This window comes from Grampus griseus (assembly GCF_964374135.1).
Source record: "Grampus griseus genome assembly, chromosome: 3".
Lineage (NCBI taxonomy): Eukaryota > Metazoa > Chordata > Mammalia > Artiodactyla > Delphinidae > Grampus > Grampus griseus.
In genome coordinates this window covers 13,646,499-13,669,107 of record NC_139019.1, presented here as the reverse complement: position 1 = coordinate 13,669,107, position 22,609 = coordinate 13,646,499, and the positions used below count along the sequence as shown (strand labels likewise).

Sequence of the window (22,609 nt, the reverse complement as noted above, 5' to 3'; positions counted from 1 at the left end):
AGACCATTTTTTAATTTTAATTTTTTATTGAAACTATACTTGGTTTACAAAGTTTCAGGTGTACAGCAAAGTGATTCAGATATATATATGTATATATACATTCTTTTTCAGATTCTTTTCCATTATTACAAGATAGTTGAATATAGTTCCCTGTGCTATAGAGTAGGTTCTTGTTGTTTATCTATTTTATATATAGTACTTTGTATCTGTTAATCCTAAACTCCTAATTTACCCCTTCCTACCCCCCCCCCTTTCCTTTTGGTAACCATAAGTTTGCTTTCTAGGTCTGTGAGTCTATTTCTGCTTTGGAAATAAACTCATTTGTATCTTTTTTTTTAAGATTCCACATGTAAGTGATGTCATATAATATTTGTCTCTGTCTGACATACTTCACTTAGCATGATAATCTCTAGGTTCATCTGAAAGGCAATTTTAAAGAGCTCTTCAGGCTAACTCTCCTATTGGAGGACACATCAAGGTCATCACAACTAATATAGCTTCAAAGTCATTCTGAAACAACTCTGACCTAGTGTAGCCTGGACTCTTTTCTACCTAATATCCCTGAGGTGACTTCAGGGGACACCTTCAGGACATGGTCACTTGGGAAGTTCAAGGAGAATATCCTACAGATATCCATTAATATCACCAAAGAAATTTTTGGGACATACTTGCCTGGGACCCTCCCACCTCCCCTCCATCCTTGGATTCAACTCAAGAGATTCCTGGTGTCTAAAGAGTTTGCATGTTCATAATGAAAGACCTCTTTTGGTAAAGGGTATATTTAACTCTCTGCATGTATGGGTGCGTGGGTAGGGAGAAACATGAGAATGGAGACTTTTCAAGCATTTGTTGTATTTATATCTCTCTCTTCATTTATATAGGTTGAAGCAGGTTGGATGTGCCTTTCACTATTTGCTCAAATTGATAGAATTGCCTCTCCCTTCATCCATTTTTTAGTTGGTGGAGCCATGTTGGCTATTGGATGGCTGTCAGCAGCTGTGGGTGCCCTGTTGTTCTTTATGCGATGTCTGTGTCTCTCTAGCAGCTCTTCTACTTGGGTCCCAGCAGCTGAGAGTGGTTCATCCTTTTTGTGTTCCCCATTGTTCTATATTTTTATGGCAGAGGATGCAATCAAAGTTACAAAGGTATTTTTCCTTGATTCGTTGAAGACTCACTGAGTTAACTGAAGATCATGAACAAGTTTCCCTTTTTCATGGAGAGGTCAGCTTTGGAGGTCACAGACGCTAGGAAATAATGTTTTTATGTGGCTACTCACCATATCAAGGAAGGTTAATCTTCTCTTACCGGAGTTATTTTCCAACAATCAACTGAGAGGATACATCTAGCATTGTGGCCTTCTCCTCTTCCATCCATGTTACTTTGCTGCCTGAGTCACTGTGCATTGTTTATCCAGAACCCACAGCTTTTATGCTGTCCTTCAAATAATAATGTACTTTATCATACTTGGTAGAAATGTATTAGTCATAAATTGAATTTAGACTCCATTTAATTCAAGAATTTAGAATCAAGGTTTAGGATTATCTTATGACTGTGGCAATACACAATCTTGCGCAATGTCATTTTGACAGGTGAAGACTGAGAATGAAAGCATTATCTACAACCACATTTCTTCAGTGTGATAAGTTCCTAGGACGTTCAGGGATTATGATTTCTAACAAAATGTGCTTGCTGCTTGCCATTTCGCCACCAAAACTAAGTCAGTCTGAGGGTGCTAAGTGTTAGAGGACATTTCTGGGAACTATTTCATCTGGGACCATTTGTAACAAAGCATTCTTGACTTTTTTTACTACCTCCTTCTCTGCTTTCCAACCAGACCAATTTCTGTCAAAAGAGCTGGACCTTTTTTTTTTTTTTAAACCAAATATACTTCTTACTGCCAAAATGTATACTGGAAAAATTAACTTAAGCTGGTAGTTTATCTTAACCATTTAAGAACAACTAACTAGGGCTCCCCTGGTGGCGCAGTGGTTGAGAGTCTGCCTGCCGATGTAGGGGACGCAGGTTCGTGCCCCGGTCCGGGAAGATCCCACATGCCGCGGAGCGGCTGGGCCCATGAGCCAAGGCCGCTGGACCTGCGCGTCCGGAGCCTGTGCTCCGCAACGGGTGAGGCCACAACACTGACAGGCCCGTGTAACGCAAAAGAAAAAAACAACCCCCCCCCCCAAAAAACCCATCTAACTATTAATGGTAGTCAGTGCCACCAAACGCACCATGTATTACATATTGTTTTAGGAGGCAGGAGAACTGAGGGGAAAAAAAATCATTCAGTGTTTGAGCCGGAAAATCTGGAGTCAGGGAGCTCAAAAGTTCTTCGTTAACAGTTCTGTGACCTTGAACAAGTTACTTTGCCTATCTGATCCCGGCTCTATGCAGCCAAAAATGACTGCCGTAAGAGCAAGTCGGTTGCGTCAAAGACATCAAAGGGTTACACTAGTGAAAATCACCAAGGCTTTGACTAGACACATTGCACTATATATAAATCTATTGCTTTATGCGTTTACACTGTTCGAATTTAGAAACTACTGCCTGTGCACTGTTTTCGTCTACTTTCCTGCAGGTAAGGTAGTTCATTTTCAGAAAAGAATTGAGGGCACTGTTGCCCTGCCGGAAGATAAGTCCCAGAGAGGTTTTGCGGAGTGGAGTTAACTATAGAGAAACCAGCTGGCTTCGGGGTGCATACAACCGAAATCCGCGGTTGCAGCAACTTCTGCACGAGAGGTGTCCTTTGAGTCCTTTCTCCTACCGCAAGGGTGGAAGAGCACGCCCGCCACAGAACGTGGCACCAGGGTTCACTAGGAGCAACCACTGCAGGAAACGATATTTACAAAGTCACCAGAACGGTTTCAAATAAACCCAGATACTCCCTGCAGGAGGGAGAGGGCGAGGAGGGCAGAGGGAGGATGCAGGTTCCAGAGGCGTCTGTTTTGGGGGCTCTGGAAGGTCGGTGAGAGTACCTTTGAGGGAGAGGGCGCACAGGGCTGGAAGCGGTCTCCTGGGAGCGTCCGTTAGTCCTCGGGGCCCACGCGACCTTCCCCTCGACCCCTGCTTAGCCGGCTCGGGCGCGCCCGCGGCGTCAGTCTCGCGACCCCCTTTGCCCTCGCGAGTCTCGCGTTCGATCATCCCGGCCCCTTCCAGCCCCGCGCCGCGGAATCCCACTCGCCCATCCAGTAACGGCTTCTGGACCCGTGGCCTCCGACCCTTCCCCCTCTCCTCCACCCGTCCCCCCCGCCCCCGCTCACAAGAGCTGCAGCGCCGCGCTGCTTGGGGAGGGGTAATCCGCCCCGGAACACACGTGAGCGGCCCTGGGGCGGGGTCGGTGGAGGCGGCTGAGGGATTTCCCCCACGCCCCCAATGCCGGCCCGCGGTCTCCGCACCTCCCCCGGGGTTCGCACCCGGCCCTCCACATCCCCATTCCCGGGAACGACCCTCCGCTCCTCCACACCTACCGCCCCGCTCCAGTTCCCTCCAAATACCTCCCCCCGGCCCATCCCCTCTGCTGCGCCGCTCCTCCCCCCTCCCCGGGTTTCCCCGGCCCCCCAGCGGCCCGGCTCTCACGCGCCGCGGAATTCGGCACCGCCTCCATCAGAGCCGAGCCCGCGGTTCCGCGGAGCAGCCGCCGTCGTCGCAGCCGGGCCCTCTGCGTCCCCTCCCCGTCCCGCCCCTCGGCCCCTGGCGCCCCAGGCTCCGTCCCCACCCTCCTCCCGCCCCGCTTTCCTCCCTCCTTTCTTCCTCCCCCCTCCTTTCTCCCTTCGCCTGCAGCCCGAGCCGGGGGCGCTAGCCGGGCTGGCAGGAGGGCGGCGGCGGTGGCCCCACCACCATGAGCTTTGAGGGCGGCCCCAGCGGCAGTCGGCGCCGCGGGGAGGAGAGCGGGGACGCCGAGCCGCCCCCGTCGCCTCCGCCGCCGTCGCCAGGAGAGCCAGCCTCGGTCCCCGCGCCCCCGCGCTACCTGCCACCGCTGCCCGCGCCGCCCGCGTCCCCCGAGCGCCCCGCGGGGCCAGACGAGTCGCCAGCGGAGGTGGTCCCGCGGCGCAGCGGCGCGGAGGAGCTGCCGCCGGCAGGGCAGGAGGTGGCCGCGGCAGGCGACTCCGGGGCAGGTCCGAGGCGCCTTCCGGAGACGACGGTCCCGGAGGCGGCGGCGGGGAAGGAGGGCCCCGGGGAGCCGGAGGTCCGCGCGGGTGGGGAGGGAGAGCGGCGGGGCTCCAGCGACCGGCCCGAGACGCGCTCGGTATGCAGCAGCCGCAGCAGCAGCAGCGGCGGCGGCGACCGGCGCTCCGGGCACCAGCACCAGCACCACCAGCCCATCTGCAAGATCTGCTTCCAGGGCGCCGAGCAGGTAAGGCCCGGCGGGCCCCGGGCGCAGCTTGCTGTGGGGTCCGGCAGGGCTGGGCTGACTCCCGCTCTCGACGGCGCCCTGTCAGCACCACGGACAGCGCCCGCCTCTGGGTTCCTGGGCTGAGCGGTTGCCTGGCGGCTCCTGCGCGTTCCCTTTTCCTTTCCTGTGAAAGCAGATACAATTGTTCCGGTGGCGAATAGTGTTTGCTTTGGGCTACACTTGATTTTTTCTACCTGGTTTTGCAGTTACACATTCCTCAGGTGTTTTAGTGTTAATGCCATAAGTATCTCGTGTGAATTCCTTGATGGGTCTGGTTTATACATAGAGACAAACCTGTATTCCTTTTCTACAGGTGTATCGTGAGGCAGATAGTCTTAGAGGACAAACAGGGGGTGAGTCATGTCAAAACCAAAAAGGGCAGGGTCTTTCCTTATTGCCCATTTTGGTGACTCAATATCACTGAGGTGAAAAGCATGTTAGAGTTTTCATAAGAGAACTACTCAAACTACTTTGACCTTGTGAAAGAAAGAAACACAATTCTAAAATTATAAACTCCATTAGAGGTGCATGCAAACTTACATGCGAGTAATCACGAAGACAACAGGGATAATACATCTCTCTTACAAAATGTGTGGTCTGAGAAAACATTAGGTTTAATATTTTTCAAAGTAAGGAAATTGCATAAGAATATGAAGGCTTTCAGGAATATAGTCCCCTAAGTCAATATTTATGATGCCACAGTTAGAAAAAATAAAAGCATAATGCTATTGCAAGCTACTTTCTGGGATGGCATGCATTTCTTCTTTAGCAATGATTAAGAATAACTGCAGAGGAATTGCATCTGACCGTCCACTTAAAAGTTATTAAAGAGATTTAATAGTACAGCTTTTCCCCTAGGGTATTGGGAGCTGTATCCTGCAGATATTTCGTATGTTGGTAGAACATTTATGTCATAACTCTAAGTAATATCTTTGAAATAGTTTTAAGACTTTAGTTGCATTCCCACCAGAGGTATGAACATTTAATTTCATTTTCTAGGATAGAGTTTGATGCTTGTATCCTTCTGGGTAAATGGCTTTGAAAGAAAAGAAAGCAACTGTTGGCTTTTTAAAATAGAGACACAATATATATTCATACTGAGTTGTTTTCTTTCCAGGGGGAGCTGTTAAACCCCTGCCGATGTGACGGGTCCGTTCGGTATACACATCAGCTTTGCTTGCTGAAGTGGATCAGTGAGAGGGGTTCCTGGACCTGTGAACTCTGCTGTTACAGATACCATGTCATAGCCATTAAAATGAAGCAACCTTGCCAGGTAGACATTTGTGACATTTTTTTCCCCCTGAAATAATGTTGCTAGACATGAGAATATTTGCATATGCTACTTAAGACATTTTATGCAAATCACACTAAAACCAAGATTTAGAATTTGTAGAGATGTGCTTTGAGAAATCTGTGACATTTTTATCTGAGAAACTCAAAAGCCATTTTTATTCAAATGTTCTCCTTTATTTGTTGTTTATTGATGAAATTATACCCATCCTTGTTTCTAAAAGGGCAAGTTGGTACAAATGTCTTACACTCAATTAACTCAATTTTATTCATTAGAAACGTTACACAAATTATTTTGTTAATTTAAGCATTGAAACTCTAAACGGGCTCCATTTACAGAAAATAGATGCACGTAAAGCAAAACTTTACTAGTCTGAAAACTTTGGTTGAACCTATTAGTTCTAATCTGAACAGTCTTTTTACTTAACCAAGCTTTCTTTTTCATATGAGTTTTTTTCACAGTTACATTTTGCCTACTTTCATTCATTGCTCTGTTCAGCTACATAGTGGATGCAGAAGTATTCCCAACAGTTACTCTCAATAATACTACCGAAATTGTATATATTCTTAAAACTTTTAGTGCATAATCACATAATAACATAATGCCCATAACCCGACAAAAGCCCATGGAAAAATAGGCTTTTGGTTTTTTTTGGTATAGTGGAACGGATTCAGGTTCTTGGAATAGACTGGTGGGATGTAAAATAATATTAAGAATGATATCTTAGATTAAAGCAGAATAGTGTGTAGTTGATGAGATCTGACAATGACATGGGACTGAAGTTCAGCAGACATAAAAGAGTAGGTTCAAAACACAGAGATGAAGGAGATAATGGAAGGAAAAGGAAGAGGGACTTAAAGTTAGGAGGGAAACAGTGATAAGGTCTAGTGTTCTCTATTTCTATTTAAATTACCAAATTTAGTTTGCATTGAGCAATAAAACAGGTGAAATTGTTAGTGATTGCAGAAGGAATCTGGATGCTGAATTAATAATTTAAATTTCATAGTTTTTAGTTTGTGCATCCTTCATATAGTTGCAATTAATTTGCATCTCTGATAGTCACCATTTAAGGCATGACTAGCAGGTATGAAATGAAAGTATGAATTTTCTCAAGCTGATCTCAGGCTTATAAATAATTTGGAAAGAAGATGAATAACTAATGTGGATGAATGATGTTATCATGGTGAAGATAGGCACAAACCTGACATATTTTCTCAGAACTGCTAATTGATTGAACTACTTGGTATCAATTTATTGATCCATCATAGTTCTCTTGAAAAACAGAGGGAGACATGTCCAAATACCAGAATATGAGTAGTATAATTGAATCTGCAATAATTTTATGAATAGAGTATGTGGAGATGAGAAATGGAGAGCTTTGAGGCTCCAGTGAAAAGTCCCATGAGAAGTGCTATGGTCAGATGTTCAAGATTGCTAAATATTTCAAAAACTTTAACTTATGGCCACAATATATTAATTCACTTGGGCTGGTTACTTCTGAAGTAAATATAAATAGGTCCTTGATATAATTTTAAAATAGAGAAGAGACAAAGGGTTGGGGCAAAAAATACTAGTTACTAATTCTAATCCTATAGCAAAATGAGTTATTACTGTATTTTGCTTCATTTAAAAAAATCAATAATCATTTTAACAAAAACAGTTCCCGAAGTGTGTATATGATATGACCAAAAAATCAAAAGAAAACAAAAAGCAACCAAAAGCCAAAAACTAACCTGGTATTACTAATACATTTAAGATTAATTTTATTATGACATATGCAAAAACTGCTGTAATCGGTAGCCTGATCTGTTTGTTGCAGTGAACTGCAAAATAATATTTAGAAACAAAACTGATATGAGTATGATGATGGTAGTTCAGATCATGCCTGAGAACATAACTTACCAGGACTGCATTATACGTTTATAAAGCTCAGGACACTTAATGAACAGAAATCAGTTATAAAATCCAAAGTGTGGATTATTATACCTAGGAGTAGTTTATTCTCAGATAAAATGTGACTGATTGTCTGACATTTCTATTACTGATGACCCAGAAACTGAGCATTTACTCTGATTTTTGGGTTTCTCCCTTGCTGGTGTGAGGCTAATCAGATTTAGCATTTATCATATTCGTGCTTTTATGGCATGGCAGAGATCCGTTTCCTCATGGCACAGGATCAAACAGGAACCATGTTATGACCCTCCCCTTCACTTTCCATATCCCTTTGTTCTAAGTATAGAGCCCTCCCAGAGCTGTGAGTGGGTGGTTCCTTGGACGTTCAAGAGAATAATAAACATTTACCGAACACTTACTTTGTGCCAGGCACTGTTCTAAGTGCTTTACACATAGTGATACTGATATTTAGTCTTCAAAATAAACCTATGAGGTAGAGAATATTATTATCTCTATTTTATATGGAGGCAAACTGAGGCACAGAATAGTTAAATAACCTCTACTAGGTGCATAGCTAGTAAAAGGCAAAGCCAGGATTCAAACAGTCTGGCTCCGAGGTTCATGGTCTTAGCCACTGTGCCCCCACTGGAAAGTGTTCTTTTCAACTTCCTTCTAGCCATCCTGATGTGTCTGGGTCCACCACGACTAATCCTGTGTTATGCTAAGTCAAGCAGGAACTGGTTTCAGCCTGAGTCTCTTTGAGGGTCTGGAAAGGCTTTGACTATCTATTGCTGTATAGTCAAACTACCTCATATACTTAGTGGTTTAAACAACAACCATCATGTATTATCTCTTAAGAGTCTGCGGGTTGACTGAGATCAATTGGGAGGTTGCTGTCCACATGCGGCATCATTCAGAGTTTTGACTGGATGGGAACATGCAAGGTGGCTCACTCATTTGACTTGCTGTTTGTGCTGGCTGTTGGTTGGAAGCTCAGTTGGGGCTGTCAGCTGGTTACTCACTTCTCTTTCCATGTGATTTGGATGGCTCACAACCGTGATGATTGGGTTCCAGGAGCATAAAAGAGGAAGTTGCAGATCTCTTAAGGCCCAGCCTTGGAAGTGACATGCCTTTATGTCTGCTGCACTCCCTTGATTGAAGCAAGTCACAGGATCAACCAGATTAAAGAGAAGGAAAAATAGACTCCACCGCTGGAGTCTGCCCTTCTTTAAAGGGAGTGGACCTCTTTAATCCACAATAGGAGATAGCTTCTAAAATGGCACTCTCTACCTACTCTGGTCTTTACATTTGGTCCTCATCAGGTCCAGGTCAGTCAACAGGCATCACCATCACTTCCCTCCCAGGGCTCAGAAATCAAGAAGGTTAAAAAAATGTATGGGAGTTTGACTTCATCAGTGGTGCTTGATGCATATACTAAACCACTTTCAGAAGTGATTATTGCCATGACGTACCTCTGGGTGCTCAGAGGGACATGGGGACAGAGAAGGAGAAGAAGAGCTAACCAGGAAGCAGGTGTGTGTGAGGAAACCATGTTGCACTGTGTCTAAAACCTTAGTTTTAGACACAGAATTCTAATCTCAATGAGAATTTGGGTCTAAATCTCCCCATTTTGTGAGATTTTAGTGATGATTAATCTGTTTAATCATGTTGAATGCTTAAACACGACCCAATAGAAAACTGATGTATCCTCTACAATATATTTAAACCTTAATTACTGTATCATTAGCAGTAGGAGTTAATTAAGACATTAGAAATAATTAACATGCATTTATGTTCCTACCTCCTTGCAGAATCTCTTTTATCGATTACCATATTCAAGATGATGCATTAATGATATTTTAAGAGTAAAAGCTAATTCTGTTTTGAATCTCACAGTATGGTATAAAATAAGTGCAATCTAAGAACCTATAAGATCAAATTTATTTTGAGATGGTGATATTTTAAACTAATTAAGCGAGTATATTTAGGGTTATGAATGCTTTCAGTACTTTTTCGAGAAATAGAGATGTTTGAAGAGATGACATTTACTAGATGAAGTGTTGTACGGGAAACTTTAAACTTTTTGTAAGGGATGGACTATAATGCCTAAACATAGGAAAATAGAGCGTTCACGGAAGGCAATAGCTGTGTTACCGTGGACGAGTTACTTAACTATTTGTGCCTCAGTTCACTCATCTTTAAAAGATAATAATGGCGCCTGTTTTATACGTATTTTGAGGATGAAATACATACATACCTATGGAGTGCTTAGAATAGTGCTAACAATAGTAGGTGTCATTTTAGTGTTGGCGCTGATGATTTTTACTTGTTCAATCAGCTAGCAGATGGGGACCTTCATTTGCTCACAGCAGCAGTGCTCACAGGTCCCCGTTATCTCCTTCAATCTCTTGTCACCAAAATGAAGTTAATGACTCTTCTTTCCATATCATTCTTTATCTCTGGATATTTACTCCCTGCTTTTTCTAGGTGAGCCCACCTTGGTTTCTGACCAAATTTGTTATTGTAAATAAAGAAGGAATCAGCATTTAAAAAATCAGATGTAGGGCTTCCCTGGTGGCGCAGTGGTTGAGAGTCCGCCTGCCGATGCAGGGGACACGGGTTCGTGTCCCGGTCCGGGAAGATCCCACGTGCCGCGGAGCATCTGGGCCTGTGAGCCATGGCCGCTGAGCCTGCGCGTCCGGAGCCTGTGCTCCGCAACGGGAGAGGCCACAACAGTGAGAGGCCCGCGTACCGCAAAAAAAAAAAAAAAAAAAGAAAACTCAGATGTAGTGAGCTATAATGATCTCAGCACATGGGAGCATATTTACTCTCCAGTCGTCCCTCCCCATGGGTCTTCATTGGAGTCAGCTCAGAAGCGGAGTTATGAGATGCTTTTGCATGTGGCCAAGCACAAGGCAGCGCTCTTCGGCGTCACTGGGTACCGGTGTGTGTTTATGCTTTGGAAAGGCCCCTGGTGGTTGGGGTGTATGTGAGTAAAGCAGGAGGTTGAAGAACCCCCAGAGATCCCGGGCAAGGGGAAATCGCAAAGGACACAGGCAGGTAGTCCAGCATCAGTCACAGCGAATCGTGGTGTCCATCAGCTTTTTTTCCTCCTTTGTTACTCAGAGCACCAGAGGAAAGGACTGGCAAGGGACTTGCGGAGTAGGGATTGAGACTTGCAGATGGGCCACCTGTCTTTGCGGATAGTAGAGCCCTGGCCATCTTTACCAGCCTTTAACTTTTGTATTAGTCTTCCCCTTACTGCTTTTCCTTTAAACTCTTAAAATGGGCTGTCAGCAGCAAGTCTTCTTACAGCAGTGAGAATGACTGGAGAGACTCCTAGGAAGGAGGGTAGTTTTCATTTTTATCCATATTCTTATCATGATGGGGTTCATCATGATAGTTTTGAATTAGAGAGGAAGTTGGCACTAGGTAGGTTCACCTTGGCTACTGTTCTAAGGTGCAGCTTCTGAACCTATTTGTAAAGCGTTTATAGAACTTTAATGAAATTCTTGAGGGCCCTCTGATCATTATTTTCCTAAATAGGGCTCTGTCATGAAAGGGGTATTTCCTTCTTCAGAACTGATTAAGTTGTTCTCATGACATAGCTGATGCACTAGAAGAGACTGACAAATCCTCATTGAAAATTGACGTGCGATTTTGAAAGTGTATTAAGAAAACGTCAGCGAAAACGTCAGCGCATGACAGTGTTGCATGCTGTCAGTTGAAATACTTCAAGGCGTTTGTATTTTATGGATTAAGAATGTCTGCATACATACAGCCTGGTTGAAGTGGTAAAGCCACCACTTTTACTTCTCTAACTGTTGCTCTTATAGGTTTGATAGCAAATGACAAGCAGAGGGGAAGCTTTTTATTACCATGCCTGAATAACTAAGGAACAATGTTAAAACGTAATATTTAAATACATGTACTGACATATTTGATAGGTAATTAAAAACGTCAGAATTAACAAAGAACACATCACGAGGCAACTCTCTGGCCTTTGAGGTGATTTTTGTTTCATTTGCTTACTAATTCTCAAAACACTCAAATCTGCATTTTACTCACTAGAACAGATTAATGATCCTCTAGTGAATAAAATATGTAAATTATACTTTGTCTACTACTCTAGCCATCTTATTTACTGTATAGACCATATGTACAGTGATTTTACAATTTGTTTCAAAGCCAGATGGTTCTGAGATGGTAGTAAAAAAAAAAAAAACGATGGGGACCATTTAGGGCATCGTGGACTGGTGTTTGCTTTTATCCTTTATGCAGAGAGGATTGGGGCTGATGTGGTCCCGATGGTGATAACTCTCCAGAACTTTCTTCTCCACATGTGTTTGCTTTTCTACCTTCTTTATAGCTCTTTTTAAATGTATTTTCCTTTCGACGGCTTTCTTTTCTTTGCTCTCTTGGCCTCTCCACTCAGCTGCCTGTAGAAGAAAGGAAGATCTGAGTGGGATAGATTTTGGAAAAGATTATGTGACACAGCTCAATGTAGCTTGACAGTCATTTTCTTGGTCACTTTGTGGGTATTCAGTGAGTATTTGTGGTATGAATGAGTGAATGAATACATGAGTCAGTGTTTTAGAAAGGTAGAGAGAATCATGGGGGTCATGTTCATATTTCTGCAGTGAGAATATGACTTAAGGAAACAAGTTGCATTTACCGCTCACCCATTAGCCATCTACTGTCAATTTTCAACTTGTTCTTAAATTGATCTGATAATTCTATTCTGAATCTGCCTGGGAAAATATGTTCAGTTCTTCAGACCACAGGAAGAAGTCTTAAGAGCAGGATCTATTTTTAAAAACCTAAAATAAAAAAAAAATGCTTCCAGTGAGACATATCTGCTCTTTTCAGAAAATAAAATGTCATGAGAAAAGCCTCAGTGAATGTGAAATTACCCATGTGTGACACACTTGGTTTCTTGAGGTTGTCACTGGTTGAAGGATTTCATCTAGCATTTGTTCAGAGAATTTGAATAATTTGTTGGAAATTTTACTGTATGATTGAAGATATAGATGAACTGCTAGGAATGTCTACTGGGTATAATATTTTTGATGTGAAATCTGCCACTGGGCTGAAAACAAGGTGACGGATTTTTTTTTTTTTCAATGAGCAGTTTGTACAGCTGCAACATAACTTCGAAAATGAGTTTCCACTGGTGAGTACAATACTCCAACACAGGGAAAGGCAGCAAGAGAACAGACTCTTTATCCCTTACTCATTTCCTGCTTTGTCTTGGCGCGTGGCTTTGCTGTGATGTGACTGATGTTTGCTGAAAGGATTGGAACAAAGGAAACTCAGCTTCCTTCTATTTTTGGACCTTCTAAGAGTAGAATGGGATGACCCTGAGGGCACAGCTCGAGTGCTTCCGACCCTTCAGAGTGGCAGGGAGGGGACGAGATAATCACCTACAATTACAAGTAAATGGATGGCAGACACTGAGGACTTGGCCAAGAAAAACTGCACTTGTGGCTTGTGCTTTCTGTATCCTTGGACATTCGACAGCTTCTTGCCTGTGCCCATAACTCATAATTCAACAGCTGTTCTTATGACTCAGCCAAATGAAGTCCCACATGAGTAGAGGTGGGCTGGGAGCAGTCCCGTGGGAAGATGTGACAAAAACCTGGAAGCGTTTCTGTGTAGGTAAAGTCGATAAGAGAACTTACTGGGGAGATATTTCTTATTCAGTCCTTCCTTTAGGTGTATATGCTCTGAAAGCTGCTGTCTGAAAACCTGCTTTTTTTCTTCAGTTTTCATCTCTTTGACATAGTTCATTTTGACTGATGACACCTGGGCACTGTATCCTTAACATGGTAACAGAGTTCCATTGCCCTAGTGTGTCTTTTGGTTTCATTTCTCATTTTGGCATGCTAATTATGTGCAAGTGGCCAAGGCTTAATTTGGGCGTAGGGGGCCCTCCTCATATGAACGGAGCATCAAGCTCTTATTTCGGGAACCCTCTGGGCACTCCTTTGTTATATATGGACGTGCAGTTGTGCGCTGACACTTACGTGTCATGGCTCCGAGGTACAAAATAGTTCAGATAAACAAGGAACTATTTCAAAAAATATATACAGGCTTGCCTTGGTTTGTTCAGCTTGTTTTTTTTTTTTAAAAAAAGATTTTAAGAAGGATAACATCTCTCACAAATATTAGGGGATTTTACTTATTGTGAAAGAATATTCCAGAAGCCACGGGAAAGACTTTTGCTCTTTTCTCCCCCCGCCCCAGTATTAACTTCTTTTCTGTGTTACATTTGCAGATTTTAATATCAGTATGTATGTAAGTGCCCCCTCTATTAATTTAAAGGAAAAAAAATAAAGAAAATTAAAAAAAATTTACCAAATTTTGGTAAAATTAGTTGCAATCTTGAGAGTAGGGTAGTAAAGAGCACAGGATTTGCCAGGCATACATTGAGCATTCAGTATTTCTCTTACCCTCCTTCCACCTCTTTCTTTCTTTTCTTGACATACCCGTATCTTTTTAGTGGGAGCAAGTAGATGGGAGGTTTCCGGGGGAACCTCCAGTTCTTTGGAGAGAAAGACACAGTGAACAGGGGTGACAGCCCTTGCCCACATTGTGTTCTCTAGGACCAACAAGCATGCCCAAGTGCAAACCTGGAAGGTTAAAGAAAATCTTGAATGAAAAATCCCTTTCAATCCCCTCCCGAACTGTCTTTCTTTACCTTTCATACCACAGTAGCTTCTATGAAAGGCATTTTCAGATCTAGACAAGACTTTTCGGCAATTTGAGAAGTAGTAGAAAGAAGTAGGAAAATGCTAAGCCAACAAAATTACAACTAACTGTAGCTTTGAGTGACACATGGTCCTTAGACTATGGGGGGAAAGACACTGAAACCTCCTTGGGTAGTTTAGTGAAACGTGTAAGGATGGGTGAGGAATCTCTCTACCCCCTGTCTGCCTCTTCTCTCTGACCTACACCCTACTAAGACTGAAGATAGTATATGTTACATAGGAGGAAATCTGAGGAAGAAATACATTACTTTCATTTTGGACATGATTAAGCTCTACTACAGTAAACTCCAGGGGAAAATTGTCAAGCATTCCTTGAATTGCTTGTGGGGGAAATTCCAATGCCAAGTGATGGTGAATGCGTGGAGATTATTAATATAACAGGGCATAGCGTTGGATGAATATGTGTTTATTTTTCGTTTAGAAGATGATCTTACTCATATCAAGGGGTAGCCTCAAAATATTTCATCTTTTTTCTCCTACTATAAATCAAATAATCAGTACTTCTTTATCGATTATTTTTTCACTGATCAATAAACCACTACCATGTTGCAGGCACTGTTCTAGGTTCTAGAGCTCCAGAATTTGTTAAAATTTAAATTCTTGATGATAAGGGACAAACAGTAAGTAAACAAACTAGGTAATTTTAGATTATGTTAATAATTCCGGTGGAAAAGAATCTGAGTGATTAAAAAAATGGAATCCTACAACGAATCATGTGATACTGGATTAGGGGTGGGAACATCAGTATAAACTCATGTTTTGCTTAATACAGATACAAATGGTTACATATGGAAATATTTTTAGACCTGTGCTTGTGCCTGGGTTAGTATACACACATACATTTCCTAGCTCTGTCTATTGAGAAGGCCTAATAGTAACACCCCAGTAACAATAAGTTTACCTAGCACCAGATCTTGGTTTCCAAAACCATTCTCCAATAAAAGGAACCAGTCTCATACAAGGTGCTATTCTTACACAAGGTGAGACTGGAGTATCTTGCTCCAGAAGGTGGAGTGCTCAAAAAGACAAAAGGATGAGGCATAGCAAAGGAACATAAGAGCCAACTTGAAAGAGCCCCCAGTAGCTAAACCAGGAGTGATTTGAGCAATGAAACAAATAATGTAGTTTTGGGTTATAACCTAAACTCTAATATGAACATCTATGAGTGCATATTGTTATAAATCAATGACTGAATGAATCAGTAAATGGGGGAAATAGACAATCTCCCTTACAGAAGAATTCCAAATTATTTATTTATATACTGTCCCCTCCAGGAGGTGGACCTCAACTCCCCCTGGCCCTTGAGTGTGGGCTGTACTTGATGACTTGTTTCCAAAGAGTAGATTGGTTACAGAGTGGAAAGTGGGGAGAGGGAGTAACTTTACAGTGGAGAAGCCTGGCAAATGCTACCTAAGCCCGGTGGCCAAGTTTAACATTATCGGTGATGTCATGTTGATACTGTATGCCTTTGGTATGATGTAATGAGACTACTTTATCTCTGTGGTCTTCCCCCTAAAACTCCATAGCCCTAGTTTAACCATGAGAAAAAGAGCAGGTCAAACCAAGTTGGGGGACAGTCTGCAAAATACCTGACCGGTACTCTTCAACACTGTGAAGAAAAAACAAGGAAAGTTTGACAAACTGTCACAGAGCAGAGAAAGCTAAGGAGACATGATGACTAAATGTCATGTGGTGTCCTGGATGGAGTCCTAGAACAGAAAAAGGACATTAGGGAAGAACTAGTGAAATCTTAGTAAAGTGTGGAGCTTAGTTAATATTATAGTAACGTACCAGGGTTGGTTTACTAAGTTGTAAATAAATGTACCTTAGCAATGTAAAAGGTTGACAGTAGAGGAAACTGTGTGCAGCATATATGGGAACTCTTTGTACTATCTTTGCAACTTTTATGTACATCTAAAGCAACTTTAAAATTCAGTTTCTTAAAAATTAAAAAAAAAAATTTTATTTTTTGTACGCGCTGTGCGGCATGTGGGATCTTAGTTCCCTGACCAGTGATCCGACCTGCACCCCCTGCAGTGGAAGCACTGCAGTCTTAACCACTGGACCGCCAGGGAAGTCCCCCGTGTTTTGTTTGTTTGTTTGTTTTAAAGGTATGGGGAAGGCTAAGTGTATTTAGATAGAAGGGGTAGGGAAAGTCTTTGAAGAGGTGACATCCGAGCTTAGATCTAAAGACTGGTGATGATTCCCCTCTGAAAAAACTCTTTGAAGAGCATTCTGGAAGGGGAAGCGGCTAGACTAAAGACTAAGTAGGAAAGAGCTCGTTGCGTTGAAGGGAGTAAGAAGAAGTCCACGAGTGAGTAGGAGTAGGAGACCTTGGGGAAGCGGGGATGCACCTTACCACGGAGGCCATCGTGAGGGAGGCGTGTTTCACTCTAGGAGCAATGGGACATCACTGTAGAGTCTCAGGCAGAGGAGCAATATAATAAAAGTAACAAATGCCTTTGGTTACCTTGTAAAGACTGGGTTGGAAGGAGCCTGGGCTGAGAGCAGGGGTGCTGTTAGAATGCTCCCCGATGGCTGGGAAGGACATAACAGGGGCGCTCATATTAGGATGATGGCAGCAGAGATGAAGAAGAGTGGATCCATTTGAAAAATGCTTTGAAAGTAGAAGCAAGAGTTAAAAAAATTTTTTGTAATTTATTTTGTGACAAAACACCTGAACTGAGTTGAAGCTATTTATAGTCTTTATCTCAGGTAGTGTCAACTTTCATATATTGTGCCATAGAAATATTGTGATTGGTTACAGGATGTTGACCTAGATCCTGCTGAGCATGTGGGATATTACATAATATAATAAAAATGTACCATATCATATTTTCAAAATCTGGACAATTTGGAATTCTGAAACACATATGGCCCAAAGTGTTTTGGGTAAGGGATTTTGATCTAACATATGGTCTATCTTGTAGAATTGTTCCATGTGCTCTTAAGAAGAGTGCGTATTCTGCTGTTGTTGAGTGGTGTGTTCTATGAAGTTCTGCTTGGTGTAGTTAGTTTTTAGTGTTGTTCATGTCTTTTATTTCCTTGTTGATCTTTTGTCTAGTTGAAAGTGGGGTATTGAAGTCTCTAAATGTCATTGTTGAATTGTCTTTTTCTCTCTTCAATTCTGTCAGTTTTTGCTTTATATATCTTGGGGCTCTGTTATTAAGGGCAAATACATTTGTAAGTGTTAAATCTTCTTGACAGATCGACTTTTTTATCATGAGAAAATGGCCTTGGTCTCTAGTAACAATTTTTATCTTTAAGATATTGGTATAGCCACTCCAGCTCTCTTTTGGTTACTGTTTTGTGATGTATCTTTTTCATTCTTTTACTTTCAACCTATTTGGTTTTTGAATCTCTAGTGTGTCTCTTGCAGACAGCATATAGTTGGGTTATTTGGACCTGTATATAGTTATTCCTGAAATAGAGCCTTACGAAAGTCAACGAATGTTGTTGAGATTGCTTTTTTTGTGCAATTATCAATTTAGAAGGATCTGTTATTCTGTTGGAACACGTACAGTTCTGCCAGGTTTTGGATTTGTTGTTTATTCATTTATTTATTCATCCATTTAATAATCCAGCAAATATTTATTAATTACTTTACTAGGTGCCAGGCACTGTTCTAGGGACTGGAGATGAAAAAAAGAATAAACAAAAGAAATAAAATCCCTGCCCTCAGAGGGCATACATTCCAGAGAGGGAGACTGATAATATACAAGTAAAAATTCCAAGTAAAAGAATTCGTAAATTAATTAATGGTAAGTGCTAAGGGAAAAACACTGGGCAAAGAAGGGGGATATGAAATGTTGAGAGGGGTGGTTAAAATTTTAGATGAAGTGGTTAGGGAAGGCCATCTTTGATGTTGATTGACAGAAATTCTTCATCTATGGCTTTCTAGAAATAAGATATACTAGTGAATGTTTACCATGATTAGTTTTCCTGCTGAAGTACATTTCATTCTGAGTTTTAGTTTTCCACGAGTGGACTGGAGAGGTCAATATTTTACAGCCTATAGTTTTATAATTTGCATCAATATATTAAATGCCTCAACAGGGGCCCAATTTCCTTGATCCGTTGTATGTATATGTTGGATATTATGATGAATATTCAAGACATTGGTTTTAAAAGCCAGGAAAAAAGGGTACGATCAGACAGGTATTAAGAGAAAAAGAGTAGTGAGAAATAGTGAAAAATGTATTCTAGATTCTAAGAATCACAAATGCTCAATTTGCTCTTCCTGAGTTATTTAAAATATATGTTTATGTTGTCACATTCACTGTTCAAGCTACAGAATTATCAAGGGGTTAGGATCTTAAAAGCCATCATCACATATGAGAAACATATGAGAAATTTAGCCTATTTGAATTATAACTATTTTAAATACTGATTTTTATGAGTATATTTTATAAATACAGTGATAATAAAACACTCTTCTAGGACAAATACATTTTATTTCTGTTGAAAAACACACATTTTCTGAGATGGATTGTTTTGAAGAGAAGCTCCATCACCTCATGGAATGCCATCGAGGAAACTTGGCTCTTTGGAGAATGAATGTGTGAGGCTTTAATTTTCAAGTTACTATAATTAGGAGCTATTGATGTGGCTTGTACATGACTTGGTCACTGTGAAAGTCATGCAGTGGCTGAAAGAGGGGAAATGACTTTTTATGTTGCTCTTAGAGCTACAGAAATTGATATTTGGGCTTCCAAAATCCACTTGACATAAATGGCTTCCATTAATCAGTGCAGTGGAATGCCGGGCAGCCCATCTTTGTTGAATCTCTGTCATTGACAGAGAATGAACACAAAGGAGTTCTGAAGGTTGAACACTTCTTCCTCCTCTTCAGAAAACTTTTAATAATATGGAAACAAATTTTGTTTGAGCTTATGGTACTTGGAATAATCCGTTCCCCAGATTTGATGGGAAATGTCATCTGAAACTTAAAGCCCCTAGCTTTTGAAGGCATGAGCATAAGTGGGTTAGTAAGATCTTTTATTCAGGAGAAAAGTGATGGTTGTTTCATGGGGAGTGAGATGTTATAGTCATGAACATGTACAGGAAGGAAGATAGATCATTCTTAGGACAAGTATTCTCCATGGAGCCCTAGTGTGGGTTTCCTTTGTTTGTTTGATTGTACTGGACTAGTTTAGATCATCTGTTAAAAGTCTAAAACCTTTCAAGATAAGTCAGTACCTTGAGGGTTTATATAAAGAGCAAGCATCTGATTATTGGTATCCCTTTTGCTAATTAGATGTCAGAAGAGCTTCTCTGGGCAACTCTGCCCTCTAGTGTCTCCTGATAACTACAGTCATGTTCTCGAAATTTGACCCATGGTGCCCAGAATTCCATTAGGTTAGAGATATTTATATATATATTTTTCCATCTCGTTTGAAAATAAATTTGGCCTAGGTTCCATTTACTTAAAAGGCTTTGACATCTGTTATTATTTACCTAATTTGTTTCAGAAAAGGCACTTCCCCCCACCCCCCAATTTGATTAGATTTTGATTATATCAAACATTGTCTGTTTTTTTAATTCCACTTTGCAAGTTTGGGGTTTTAAACTTTAGTCTGTTCAGAGATTTTGGAATAACTACTTATTAAATAGTTTAAGAATATAAATCATGTGAACTCAAGCAGAATGTTAAATCCATTTAAAGTTATTTTAGGGAGTACATTCACATTTTGATTGCCCGTTGAATATTTGGGTACAACAAGTTTAAACAGAAGATAATTACGACATCTAGCGTCTCTGCCAAAGTATTTGTAACATATTGATGATCAAGTATTTTAGATATTTTTGAAATAAGACGAAAAGAATATCCCTTATTTGGATTCATGTATTTAAGAAAAACTGTTGACCAAATATTGGGGCAGTTTCATTATTTGAAAGAGAAACTGATTATATTTCAGCTTCTTTTGTTCAGCTTTAGTCTTTTTCAAAGAGGGCCTTTTATTTTGCTCAGGGCAACATTTTTAAAGAGTATTAGATGAGAAGCAATTTTCATGATGTAAAACTTAGGAACTATGTGTGAAAATGAGGTTTTTAATTACTGCTGATTGTTTTTACTAATGGCAGGTCATCTTGCTTGAGGGAGAAAATTTTTTCCAAGAGGGTTAAGTTCTTAGCTAACAACCAGAGGAACCTTAATTAAGCGGTCCCGGCCATCTCCTGAGGTTCGTCACTCGGGGGACGGACCATGAAGAGTGAGTGTTTCTGTCTGGTTTTGAGTCCCCAGGAAAGGCTTTGTACCCTGGAAATAACTGGAATAAAAAAAAAGCAATAGAGGAAGGAAAAAGGAAAGATAGAATTTTCTTTTTCTAAATGGGAACTATATTTTTATTTTGGAGGTACAAAACATTTCAAGAACATTAATAGTGGGTATTAGACAAACAGGTTATTTGTCTGGAAGTATGTGACTATCCTTTCCAGAGCAATGAGGCCACAGTTACTCTTAGTTCAATGCTTGGAAAAGATGACCTATTAGTTACTGAAAATGAACAATACATAACTAGCTCAAAGAACTTGGTTAGTAACACTGTCCCTGCCTTTTTGGCTGAGTAACTCATTTATTAAGAAGGACAGGAAAGCATGGTAAAAGGTGGAAAGGATGTTATGCTCTGTCGGGGAAAACCATTTCAACACTGTGGTTTCCAGCATCACAGGCCGGGTGGGGGCCTGTAGGTATATGAGGCTTCTGATAGATGACTATGGGAGCATAACATTCATTAAATATGTTTTAAATAGGGATAAGGTGGGGGGGGGACTTTAAGTGAACAGATAAATATATAAAAGAAGTACACTGCCTTTTACATAAAGATACTCTTGCCTTATTAAAAATTGGAAAGTATTTTGAGGCCAGCATAGATTTCAGAGAAGATTTAAAAAGCTAAACATGATAATGATTGCATAAATTAGCGTGGTTAATTTGTAGCTGAATATCTTGATCGTGTATGTTTTAGTTTGGACAGCTAGAAAAATGTTCTTCCTCAGATTTTCATAGGGTGAGAAAAATGACTTATGTTACTTAGTAAATGCCTTTTTGTCTGAGTAGCAGACCATAGGTGCTAAATGAAATAAACACAAGTACATTAAAATTATTTCATGAGAACAATAACATGTTTTCAGCAGTTAAGTCTTTAGCAAAATACAGAGCGTATTCATTTTATGGTGCTATTGCAGCAAAGGGTTGATAGCAAATTGGGACAGTTTTCAATGAAATAGCATGAAGTTTCATTGAGAGTAAGGAGAGAAATTCTTACATCAATAATGTATCTGCATTACACGTTCTGTATTAAAACATATTCCTTTAACCATTTCCCAGCAGCTCCGCATTGACATAAGACTAGTATTTCCATAAAGAACTAGGAGAATATTGGCCATCGTTGAAGGCAGTTTTAGTTTATAGTTTGAAGGCAAACTATACTTCAGATAAGGTGCTAATTATATATGGATGACAGTTCTATGATCTAAAAAGTAACACAGAACTCCTTATCAATTGTGAGTCAGAATTTGGCCAGCACTTTAGAAGCGAGCTCATTTCTCATGTGGTATCAGAGTCTGATAATGGAATTTCTTCTACATGTCTGATCAAAACCAAACAGTGCCAGCAAAGTGACTTTACAATGATTAAATTATACGATTATTATCTTTTAAGGATCTAGTAAATCCATTCAGAACTCAGTACAAAAATTATATTGCTTTGTATACTTAGAGATATTTATGGATTAAAACTAACTTGATTGCATGGCAAGCAACAGTGTAAAGTGATGTAGATCAGACAAGCGTTTACTTTAAGCAAATCCCAATACATCATTTCCAGGACTGAAAGTGTTTCTTAAGTGTGGTTGAGAGCGATCTGGTGTAGGAGGATGTAGGGTATGTTTGGGCATCTCCCCTTGTACACGCTTTCTCAGGCTGACTGTGGCTGAGCCTTTGATGAGCTCAGAAAATAAGCACATTTATTGTAAAGTTTGTGTCGCACTACAAGGACTGCTTATAGAGATTCTAACTGATAATAATAATAACTGCCATTTATTGAGCTCTTGTGTGCTTAAGAGGCATTGCCTGACTTAATTCTCACAAATGCTGTAAGAACGAGCGTGTAGAAAAATGTGTCTCACTTGGAGGTGCTTCAGTATAAGTTGTGCCCGCATGTACAGGATCAATCAAACTCTCTGGCGTTCAGAAAAGTTTAAATCATTTTGGGAAAATGGAAAAACACTTTCCGACCTGTTAAGGAGCCTGAATCCTAGT

The 22,609-nt window shown here is 41.0% G+C and overlaps 1 protein-coding gene across 1 annotated transcript in view; it reads left to right on the top strand.

Moving 5' to 3' along the window:
* Nucleotides 1-3,811: 3,811 nt before the first annotated feature.
* Nucleotides 3,812-22,609, top strand: part of MARCHF11 (membrane associated ring-CH-type finger 11) — a gene marked incomplete at its 3' end in the record, with an annotated part of 118,584 nt that continues 99,786 nt past the window's right edge. Inside the window, exons 1-2 of the mRNA XM_082650609.1 lie at nt 3,812-4,354; nt 5,511-5,666. Coding sequence (XP_082506735.1) covers nt 3,839-4,354; nt 5,511-5,666 — 672 coding nt within the window. The 5' untranslated portion in view covers nt 3,812-3,838. The remainder of the gene's footprint in view (nt 4,355-5,510; nt 5,667-22,609) is intronic.